The sequence below is a fragment of the Anser anser genome (genome assembly GCF_964211835.1).
Source record: "Anser anser genome assembly, chromosome: 1".
Classification (NCBI taxonomy): Eukaryota; Metazoa; Chordata; class Aves; order Anseriformes; family Anatidae; genus Anser; species Anser anser.
In genome coordinates, this window is record NC_139720.1 from 187,677,992 (window position 1) to 187,689,885 (window position 11,894).

At 33.0% G+C, this 11,894-nt stretch overlaps 1 protein-coding gene and 1 long non-coding RNA gene across 22 annotated transcripts in view; one reads left to right on the forward strand and one right to left on the reverse strand.

Moving 5' to 3' along the window:
• The window catches only part of NBEA (neurobeachin), a 520,716-nt gene that overhangs the window by 328,285 nt on the left and 180,537 nt on the right, over positions 1-11,894 (reverse strand). For 7 of the 11 annotated variants that reach the window (XM_083801108.1, XM_083801109.1, XM_083801106.1 and 4 more), the window contains 6 exons: positions 11,744-11,767; positions 9,102-9,282; positions 7,877-8,007; positions 6,512-6,619; positions 3,913-4,081; positions 2,456-2,551 (listed from right to left, as the gene is read on the reverse strand). In XM_083801108.1, the coding sequence (XP_083657234.1) occupies positions 2,456-2,551; positions 3,913-4,081; positions 6,512-6,619; positions 7,877-8,007; positions 9,102-9,282; positions 11,744-11,767 (709 nt within the window). The remainder of the gene's footprint in view (positions 1-2,455; positions 2,552-3,912; positions 4,082-6,511; positions 6,620-7,876; positions 8,008-9,101; positions 9,283-11,743; positions 11,768-11,894) is intronic. The other 4 variants (XM_083801105.1, XM_083801107.1, XM_083801110.1 and 1 more) reach the window with 2 other exon arrangements.
• LOC310882993 overlaps positions 1-11,894 on the forward strand; it is an 83,317-nt gene that overhangs the window by 63,770 nt on the left and 7,653 nt on the right. For 10 of the 11 annotated variants that reach the window (XR_014573266.1, XR_014573267.1, XR_014573268.1 and 7 more), the window contains one exon: positions 4,587-4,663. The exons of the other annotated variant lie outside the window; for it this stretch is intronic. This is a non-coding gene — a long non-coding RNA (uncharacterized lncRNA). The remainder of the gene's footprint in view (positions 1-4,586; positions 4,664-11,894) is intronic. 11 annotated transcript variants of the gene reach the window in all.

Sequence of the window (11,894 nt, forward strand, 5' to 3'; positions counted from 1 at the left end):
TTCACAGAGATCTGTTCCAAAGAACTCTTGTACCATTCTAACAATAATGCAATGACGACACAATTTGTATTGAATTGGACTGTCAAAGAACACACCCTTTACATCCAATTAATGTCATGCAGAATGAATAAAATATAGAGGCTTTATTTCCATGTGACAACTGAATTTTTATCCATTTTATAATAAATAGGATTGTGCTTTAAAAACTTATATTGACTTTTAAATGTTAAATTTAATCATGCTATAATATGTTAAAATATCTTAAAATATAAAATATTATTAATATGTTATATGTTTGCCGCCAAAATCTGGAAGCATGTCAGATCACTAAAATGAAACTGATTGGCTAAGTCACTGGAATGAAAAATTCTTGAAATGACAAAACAGGTTTTGACTTTAAGCCTCTTCTGACAGTGTTGGCATTTTTTTTTTATTTATTTTCAGTTCCTGCTCATGTCCTTCAAAACTGAGTAACTGACTTCAGAATTTAAAAAGCAGAAACACTCTTCTCTAATGTATGAATATGCAGATTAGAGATGTTGATGCAGTTAGGTATAAGAGAAAATATCAAGAAATAAATTTAAATAGCTACAGATAAAATTTCCTGTATTGAATAATTTGTTTCTAAAGCCAATTTCTTCATTACAGTTTCTTCTGTATCTCACTTACACTATTACTGTAGCTCTACTGAACTATTAAAAGAACAAATCAAAATAAAACTATATTGTACTTGAGGTAAAGCAAATACTATGGACAATAGTAGAGGACACTTCTCTTAAAAAAAATTCTTTATCTGAAATATTTTGGTGATTTTGTACATCTGGCTCCATTTTTAAAAGACTTCTTTTTAGTTTTTTTTTTCTGGTTTTGTTATGTACATTTTATTTTGTATGGATAAGAAAAACTATTTGTTTTTCCACTCCTTTTGACATCCATTATTTCAAATGTCAAGCAATATACAAATAGCAACATAATCTCACTTATTTTGCATAATTTCTTTTATTGTATTAAATTAAAAAATATTTTTAATTAAATGTAAGTTTTGAGGCAGTCTAACCATTCCCCATTTTTCAAGCAAAAGGTGTTTAAAAGGAAAATATCTATGCCTGCTACACAAAAATGTGCTCTAAAGACAAAAGGAGATGAGAAAGGAAGATCTAATTGTTCCAGGGTTTTATTCTCTAGCACTATGCAACACTGTAGTACTCTTCTGAACTAAGAGCAAATGATCCCTCCCCCCGACCCGCTTTTCTTTTAAAATCAATGCTGGACTGAACACAACAGTGTAACAACAAAGAATATTATATCAGCAAATTCAATGACAGAAAATATATATTTTTATTTTATTTCTTTTCTTCAGATGGCAGACAATAGACTTTTTAATTAAAATCATAAACCCTTGATTGCTAGTTGTTAGAATTTAAAACACTTTATAATATACTTACATGCACACATGGAAATTTAAGAAATGTAAGATAAACATAGTGATTTTTTAAGTTGATCTAATAAAAATTTTAACATAATATTCCCAGAACAGGATTTGATAAATATAACGTTACATTATTAGCAAAGAAAGAAGTTAACTATTTCTATTATTTATATACAGAAAGTTTTTAATCTCTTCAGCTTTCTATAAATCAAACTTTTTACTCATTGAGATTTTGCAAAATTATACCAATGACATTTTCATCGTGTTTTTTAACCTATATTTCTGTATTCACATTATAGTACATGCAAATAAATGGGGAAATGTACATGCAAATTTGGCTAAAATTACACTTGGGTAACCCTATTTTTTCAAATAATGGCATCTGAAAAACATTTTCTCTACATTATATTATAACTATTAAAACAAACAAACAAACAAACAAAAGCAGGCCCAAAACATGTAATAGCTGTTCTGGTCACAAAAGTGGTCTCTTTCAAGAAAAGCACAGCACAGCACATTAACTAACATGCATAAAATAATTCACAGTACATACAATATCAAAGGTTTACATACCATCAAGAAGGCAAGAAAAAAAAAAGCAAGAAAGGAAGGAAAGATAACAGGAAAATATATGGGGAAAGGGAACACTACAAAAATACTACATACTTTATATGGTATGCAATATTTTTTAAAAATAGGCCTGACTTTATGGGCCTAATATTGTAGTAGAATAACCACAAACCAAAAGCATTTAGAATTTTTGACATCCATTCCCTCCTCCTGACTGATCTTTTATAAAATTTATTTCATAGTAAGTAAAGTTAAGAAGTGATAGTAAAATTGGGAAGGAGATTTCCTAGAGAAATGTAGGCAGGAAGTTAAAGTTTTAAAGGTGTCATCAGGTCTGATCTCCATGTAACCTGAGGCGTATACTTATTTATCAACAATTACATCACAGTTAGTTCTTGTATTACATTACATTAAATAAGAACACCCAAACAGGTTAGGAGATGATGTTAATATTACCTTTGTAAAATGAGTGGGCAAAGCTCTGCTCAGGAATTAACTTGGCAAGGAATCCATGGTTCAAACTTGGGTGAGGGATAGATGGTATGACCACAACTGTGGAGAAAATCATGGAATCAAATGTGAGCCAGCTAGTATTCATGTGTGGCCTGGTCCACTGTGGATCCATGACAGAAGTCCTATCTCATTGAAACATGCAAATATGGTATTATCAACATAAAGTGCATTTCTAAAGGAAGAAAACAAGTTCTGTATCAAGAGATAGGAAACAGCACACCTATTTGGGCACTTCAAGAGCAACAATCGTGGGAAAAAAAGACACACATATATATATGCACACACACGACAATCATGAGTGAAATAGTTCACTGAAACTAGCAGCTTTTTAGTGCAGGACAATAACATATAACCGGAAAGGCACAAAAAATATGATTTCTCATAATTGACCATGTTCATGTATTATATTTGAAATGGGAAGCCCCTAAGCACATGAACTTCAGAAGTGATATATAAATGATAAATTAAAGCATAATGATGAAATAGAAGATAATGACTAAATGCAAATGTGACACAAATTGGAACATACATTCTATGAAGAATGAAAATCAGAAACTCCATAAATGAAGTAATTAAAATTCAATACAAGACAAAAAACATACATGAAGAGCTTCACGGACAAGTTCAGTTACTGTTTTCAGCTCTTTTAACACAGAAGGTACAGTTGTAAACAATCCAGTGGGACTTGAAAAACCTACTGAATTGACAGTATAAAGAATTTGAAACAAAGTGGGGTAAAGTTTGGATTCCTAATTTCTGATGGGCTCTGACAGCTAACAGGCTCCCTCCCTCTCAGGCTGAAGGACACATGCCAGTGAAAAATACTACTACTATTAAAAAAAAAAAATCACAAGCAGTTCAAAGAAGGTAACGGAAATGCTTCCTTTTTCTTATAATCTTTCCTTAGGCTTTCAAACGTAGGCACCAACACAGCAGGACTCCAAAAAGGAGTCCTCCACCACCACCTTTTCACAAACCTCCTAATTTAAACTAAAAGAGTTTACATGGGCGAAGAGCTGTGTTTGCTGTTTATATGTTTCATTGTATAAAGATATCTGCTCTTACTAACAAATAATAGCCTAAGAAAGTTGTGCTGATCAATTGTCTTGTACTTTACAGCTTTAGCCCCATCAGACACACTGTTTCTTTTCAATTATATTCAAATGAAAGAAACAAAAGCATAAAAAACAATACAAAAATGAGAATTATACCCTATAAGCAAATGCACAGAATAAGTGAAATCTGCCAATGTACATTAAAATTATTTTAGAGAAAGTACCATGTAATTTCCTATTAGAATTTTAAACTACTCACTAGAAGTACTTTGTACTGAGATAATTACAGTTCTAAAAAATCTACATATGAAAATGAAAAATAACATTTAAAGAAAACAAAGGTACCTGTACTTGTTGGTGAATTTATTTCTTGTCTGATATTTCTACCTGCCTGGCTCCCAGATCTTGCAGTTTCTCGTTGTGGTTCTAGAATATCACGGTATTTGGAGACCATCAGAACTGAAATAAAGTAGACTACTGCCAAAGCTAAGAACTGAGCCTGTTTGCTGTCGTCCTGTGTTAGAGAGAAAGGAACAGATCTATAATACTGGACGTTTCCATGGAATTTTCACTCAAGATCATCTCAAAGCTTTATAAATAATGCCCTTCTGAAATGTTACATCTGTTAACATAGTAGCAAAGGGATTAACTAGAAGATTTAATGGATTTTCACTGAAGTAGTATGTACACAACATTTATTAAGTACTTAATCTTAAAGGTAATTTGGAAACTACACAAATCTTCAAGCCTGTGAAGTCAATGGGCATTTCAGAGTAGAGGCTTGATTCTGCTCTAAGAGTGCTTTCAATTCTTCTTAACAGTAATGGCAACTTACTTTTGATGCCCCAAAGATGAGAATCCAAAAGGTCCTGCTGCAAGAAGTTAAGGGGGGAATACTACTGAGAGGGAATACTAAGCTTGCTGATGTTTTTCTAACTAACACTGGATGATAAGCAGGCACTAACAACTTGTGGCAACACATAAAAGCAGGAGGTTTATGACCATTGTTTTCCTTCCAGCAATAAATCCCAGTTCATATATTCCGACTTCTTCAACAGGATTATCAGCAGAAACACTCATTTTCTAGGGCTCTAAGGTAAATACCAAGACCAAAACAACTTTGCTGCCTTTATTTTCCTCCCACCCCGTGTAGTCTGCTGTTCTATGGCCACTACCAATTGCTTGGATATGGCCCTGATTGAGCCTAGTTTGCTGTATTTCAACTGACATCTCTTTTATTATTATTGTGGCATAAAACCAAGCATGGTAGAATTAAGACTTCAGCCTCTATTTGCTCCTATAGTAGTTTCAATTTGTCTCAATTCCACAGGTACCCATTTTCTATCACAAATCCAGGGCTTGCTTTCCATATTTTTCTGTGTGTTTAATTTGGTTGCATGTCACTGCAACACTTAAAATAACTGTAAATCCTCTTACTAGTTCTTTCATAGAAATTTCAGAATCTGCTTCCACTACTCTCTTCTCCTCTACGTAAGGAAAGAGTAGGTGAGAGAAGATCATCACCCAGCTTCAACCTTGGCCTTTAAAGATGATCAGATCAGATCACTCTAACAGATAAATGCTTTTGTTTCTCATTGTACTTTCTTCATTTAAAACTATTCCTACATTCATTTTTTCAATCCACTCAAACCTAAGCTGGAGAAGTTTAAACCTAAAATATATATTTGCACATATATAATAATAATTCCTATTGCAGTGCTTTCAAAAATGATATTGTAGAGTAGTTTTACTGTAAAACCAGTTGCAGACATGTCAAAAACATTTATATATATATTTATACATATATGATACATATATTTAGACGAAGTAAAAATTTACTTTTTTTTTTTTAATCAATTTGTTGCATCTCTGCAATAAATATAATAATTCTTCCACCTACAATGGTTGGACAAATAACTGACACTTTTATTAATACAGTTTTAATTCAGGACATAACTGATTTATTCTGATTGTGAGTATTTGGCTAATATATGATCAAGTCTGACTGTAAAACAAAATTATGTACTAATCTGAAATGGTTTATCAATATGATCAAGCACAAATTCAGGCTGGGTAAAGAATAGATTGAAAGCAGCCCTGAGGAAAAGGACCTGGGGGTGTTGGTTGTCGAAAAGCTCAACATGAGCTGGCAATGTGTGCTTGCAGCCCAGAAAGCTGCAACCCTTTTCCTGGGCTGCATCTAAAGCTGCGTGGCCAGCATGGTGAGGGAGGTGGTTCTCCTCCTTTCTGCTCCAGTGAGACCCCACCTGGAGCACTGCATTCAGCTCTAGGGTCCCTAGCACAAGAAGGACATAGTCCTGTTAGAGTGAGTCCAGTGGAGGGCCATGAGGATGATCAGAGGGCTGGAGCACCTCTCCTATGGAGACAGGCTGAGAGAGTTGGGGTTGTTCAACTTGGAGAAGAGAAGCCTCCAGGGAGACCTTACCACAGCCTTCCAGTACCTACAGGGGGGCCTACAAGAAAACTGGGGAGAGACTCTGTCAAGGGGTATTGTGATAGGACAAGGAAGGAATTGCTTTAAATTAAAAGAGAGGAGGTTTAGATTAGACGTTACGAAGAAATTCGTTCCTCTGAGGGTGATGAGGCACTGGAACAGGTAGCCCAGAGAAGCTGTGGATTCCTCATCCCTGGAGGTGTTCAAGGCCAGGTTGGATGGGGCTTTGAGCAACCTGGTCTAGTGGAAGGTGTTCCTACCCATGGCAGGAATTAGATGAACTTTAAGGGCCCTTCCAACCTAAACCATTCTATGATTCTGCAATTTTAAAGTGCAGAAAGTGGCTGGCAGTTAAAAAGCCATGAGCAGATGGTTTGCTGATAATATATATCGTGTGACACTTGAAAGATATTTTAAATTCGAGAACAACCAAAAATTGTTTGAAAACGGAAGTGATGATTTTCTAGAATTACAGCACATATTACTCACCACATCACGAAAAACAACTGCTCGTAGACGATTAATATCAACATCCTGAAGAAGCCGATCAGGGTCTTTTATAGGAGAAAGATTGCCAGGGACATTTTCAAGGGGAGTCTACAAATAAAACAGTCATGAGAATTTTTTTCGCCAAATATCTTGGGAAATTTAAAGCATTTGTGTTAGAACCTTAATTTGATACATTTTTAGATATCACTGTTAATCTTAGATGCTCTTCTACTAACAATATACTTTTATTATACAGTGTACTTTCATTATACTAACAATGTACTTTTCACTCAGACAAGGCTTCTACATAAAACAAAGTTTGAATTATTGTCCTAAATATTTAAATTATTACATCATCCCACTACATCAGAACAACTGTATCTTTTTGCAGAGTTAAACAATAATATGCACACAAAAGATGATTTCTGATTATAGTTGTTTCATAGCAGTACAATAAATTGTCTAATACATGTTAAATTTAAAAACCATGAGCAGAAATATTTTCAAAAATCATTTTCTTTTCATTTTACTGAGAGATTTACAGATTATTCACAGTATAATTCTTATTATTACAAAGACATACAGTACTACTCTTTGTTTAAAAAATGACAATATATTGCAAATTATGCCTAAACACCTAAAAGCATCGTTATACTGATTTGCTTTGCACTGAATGTGATAAAGTGGAAAATATAATGCCTTTTGTGAGATTTAATAAAATAATAATGTGAATGTAGCTGATTTTGTAAATGCTGTCTGGAAGAGGCATTAGAGAACAAAAAACACTAAAGTTCCTAATGAAAATATAGTACCAAAAAAACATGAATCTGTTATGTTAGCTAAAATGCCATATTTTAGTTATGTCACAGGCTACACTAAATTCTTCAGGATTTTAGTTTAAGGACTCAAAGCTATTAACAAGTTAAAAAAAAAAAGCAATGTGTTAATGATGTTGAAATTGTATATTAAGTAGGTTTCATTCAGTCAGAAAGAAAATACTGATCTCTGTTGTACATGCAATGGTATGTTGAAGTTGCTGGGACTCAGATGTTCCACTGACAGATGTGATTACAGGACTTCATCCAAATTGAAGATGCCTTGAGAAATTAAAAAAGCTATGCAGGTACTAAAAAAAGAACAAAACACAAACAAACAAACAAACAAACAAAACTATACAGATGTGAAGGGAACTTCAAAACAAAGCAGGAGTGGTAAAGCTCTTTAAAACTGCTCCAGTGTACCATTGCATTAAGTTTTTGCACAAGCTTTTCCCAAATACTTGAGAAGGCAGATACAATTGCTTTCTGATCATAGAAGCAGTGGTACAGTCTTGTCAGTGCTGTTGGTAACTGAAGACTGGATTACCTTGGTTGCTGCTGCTGCAGTTACACCCTGGAGAGCATCCTGAGCTTTACTGCTGATTAACGAAGTCTTGTTCACTCTCTCTCTCTGCCTTTGCCGACACTCTAAACAGTTTCTCACAGCCACACAACAAACTGAAAAAGTCATGAAAATTAAACACATTAGAGTTATTTTCTTATAGTTATTTTTAGAATATCAATTAGCAGTCTGCATATATCAATAACCATGTCCAAATAGTAACGGCAATAGTTATCACATTGGACTCCATTGGTACTAGGAAAGCATTAATGGTGACTTACTTCATTCTTTTAGCTGAACAACCTAATGTTATAACCTAATGTATAACTGCTATCTCACTATATTAAAATTTGAAAGTTATTAGTCCTTGAACTGGAGCTCTCATATGTTACTGATCAGTTATCAACACTTTAAATTTGAGTGCAGTTATGCACAGCTACAGCAGAGGAAAATAGTAGGAGTTAATTGAGAATTTGATGAAAATTAATCAGTGATAATAAACCACAAGCATTATACCAGTAGCAGTATAATTATCAATGATCTAATGAGTGGTATGAATAATAACTGGACAAAAATCAGTCTAAAAATTATTCAGCATTTAAAAGATGAAAAAGTATGTGAGATACAACATTAAAGAAACAGCATCATGCCAGATGACAGATGTTCAGCAGGACAAAGTGATATAGGTTGGAAAGAATAATTCAAACTATTCAGAAATTTTTAAATTGCCTAATTAATTGTAAGAAGATATAGCAAATGGTAAATAGTGAAGAAAGGTGCTAGACTGTTGCAATATTTATATTAAGATCTACAGTCTGTACACACATCCCAAGCTTTTTATCTTACATGGACTGAAAACAGTCTTCAAATCTACAGAGCCTTGGATAAGGAAACTTGCAGTTGGCATGCAGCAAAACAGTTTTTAGGAAAAACATTTTTCCTCTATTCATTTACTTTTATTTAATATTTTTACTCCTCAAAAATGTATACAACTTTTACAAAGGAATTAACAATTTCAGACATGCCATTTTATTATTTTTGTGTCTTAATTGAATCAACCTTAAAACAGCATCAAATCAGCAATAGCATACTATTATTTCATCACATCACAGTCAGTACAAGGACCTTTCCTACATGTGTCACTATTTGATCTAGCTTGAGCTCACTGATCTGTAAGTAATTATTTAATACGCGCTGTCTGCAGACTTACCAAGCCTCAGGCACTGTCGCATTAGACCTCCAGAAGACATGTTTTTTTCAGCTTCAATCTCACTAAAATTTAGAGAACTGGCAAATACTAGTACATCAACCATTGCCATCAGACGGCTGAGAAAAGTTACTGCTGTCTCTGCTGACATTCCTTGTGTCACTTCAATATTTTCCAATTCAGTCTTTAAAAGGAGATAATTGAATTAAACAGCTTGAACACAACTGAAATATAATGACTGCAGCATATACACATACAAATCTAAATTGTTACACTTAATGATAAATACATTGAAAAAATTTACATTTTACATTTTACATTTAAAAAATCTCATATTATTACCATTAATATAAATTGTGATCCAAATTCAAAGTAAGACAACATGAAGAGTGAGAAAATTATTTATGTTTACATGTTTTAATAGATGATAAAAAATCTATTATAAATGGGAAAGCTATCAGCAATTACATAAAGACAAAGTGTGGTCAGATAGTAAAACAATGTAAAGTACGTAAGGGTAGAACATAGTCTTACATTCTTCCATAGGCTGACAAAATTGTCAGGTAACATATTAATTAAAGTCCATATAGCTTTTACATTCCTTTAGATAAACAAGTAAGAGTGGGAAAAACTGGACAGTTTTGCCCTGCTTCCGTGAATTGATTCTCCCTGGGAATTCTTACTATTGTATTGGTAGCACTGTACAAATTCTCCTGTAAATCAGGAGAGAGTATGTTTACTCCTTCACTGCAGCAACAAGGAGGAAGTAAAAATGTGACAAGTTATATGGCATGCAACTTACATTTCTCAGAGAATGACCATTTCTTTTCTAATGTAGTGCTGTACTGTAATGTAGTGCTTAATGGGAATCTAAAGAAGAATGCTGAATGAGCTCATTATTTCTGAAATGTAAAAATCTTTTCTCCAAGATGTCTAGAATCATGTTTTCAAAAGCATTTGGGTGTCTAACAGTGCAGATGAGTGAGCAAACATTAAGTTTATTTAAGAAAAAGTCTACTTAAGCACCTAAACCTTACTTCTACTTCTGGAGCTATGCAAAATTGAAAATTGGACTGAAATTTGATTGAAAATTGAAAATTGGCTTGACTGTGTCCACATTTATACGCTTAAACAATAACTTAAAAAATTGTCTACAGGTGACTGATTCTTATTGATTGTCAATAAGATTTCAGAGCACATGGCTTCTTAGAACACAGAGTTCAGCCACTTTTAATAAACATTACTTTTGTCACATATGCTGCTTTTTATATACTTGCTTAGAATTATCTATGAAAAATGTACAACAATTTTTGTACTGTTAGGGACATTTCAGAAACTAAAAAAAAAAAAAGGAAAAATTAAAATCCTTTATTTCTGTATTTCTAAAAAATTAGTATCCTTCCTGAAGAGTTACTTTTTAGAATAGCTTAGATTATAACATATGAGGAATGCAAACTGTGCCAAACAGTATTAAGCACAAAACTGTTTTTAAACATGTAGGATATAATGTGGCATGTCTCATCACAATGATAGATAACACTTCATTTAATTTTTCTTAAGGATGTAACATGTCGGTTATAGGAGTGATTTGGGAAGGGCTGTCATCTGTCTGATCTGCCCAATGAAATCAGACAAATGGTAAAATGATAACTGTTCCTGGCTTCTATTCTTTAGTCAGGTCTTCCCTTCTTAGTGCGTGCTGTGTTCCTACATTCTGGAAAAATAAGTTTCTGTTTTTTGTAAGAGACTGTAACATCTTTTTTTAAAAGCATTCATCCAAAGAAAATAGATCTAAAAAAACCTATAGCCATAACAGTCTTCTAGAAAATATCATATGTGGTTACAGAAACTTGAAGTTTGAACTCATGCTTCAAATAATATCAAGTTTGCTAGCAGCCTACTGGCTGCCTGCTGTTGATTTTTCTCAAACTTTAATAGTGTTGCATCAATCATGGTCTTAAAACCTTCTCAGTATATCTCTTGCTTTATGTTGCAAGTTATGTAATTAATTCATTTTATAAAATATACATTTTAGTGCATTTTACCAAGATTTTTGAAAAATTTGAATCGAAAAAATCTTTAAAAAAATCTCCCTAAAATTATATATAAAATTATATATATATATAAATAAACAAAACTAAAGGACTGGAGGTCTTTTTAAAGCAAAACGTATTATCAGTATTCCTTATTAAAACAGCACATCAATATTCTAATAACATTTAAAATAAGTTCCACTGTTGATCAAGCTGTCGTCAGGTATTAGCAATATTTTAGATTGGCGTAGTGTAAAAAGCCTTAAAAAAGGGAATTTATCACCACCTCATGTCTACTGTGCATACTTTCAAGAGCAGTAACAAGTGTCCCATACAACTACAAGTTCAGGGCCTAAAGATTTTTTTTCTGCTGAGAACCACGTTTATAACTTAGCTCATGGACCCGCCTACATTTGTCTTCTAGCTAACAGTAAGCATCATATTTGACAATGCATTAAGTTACTGAAGGGAAACACGTTAGGAGAAGTTAACACAGCCACTATATTCCTAATTTCATCCTACTGTGTGATATAGGAAAATAATAATAAAAAAGTCAAAATACTAAATGATCAAAACCAAGAAATTTTTGAAAATGCAAAAACTGAAACTTACAGCAGCAATACTAACCTTAGAACCCTGGACATGCAACAGACAAAACAGACAACAGATCACAACAATAAAAGAAAAAGAAAATAATTTAAGTTAACTAAAAATACAATGTAAAATTTAAACAAATTAGTATCTTGGAATTATACATTTGTTT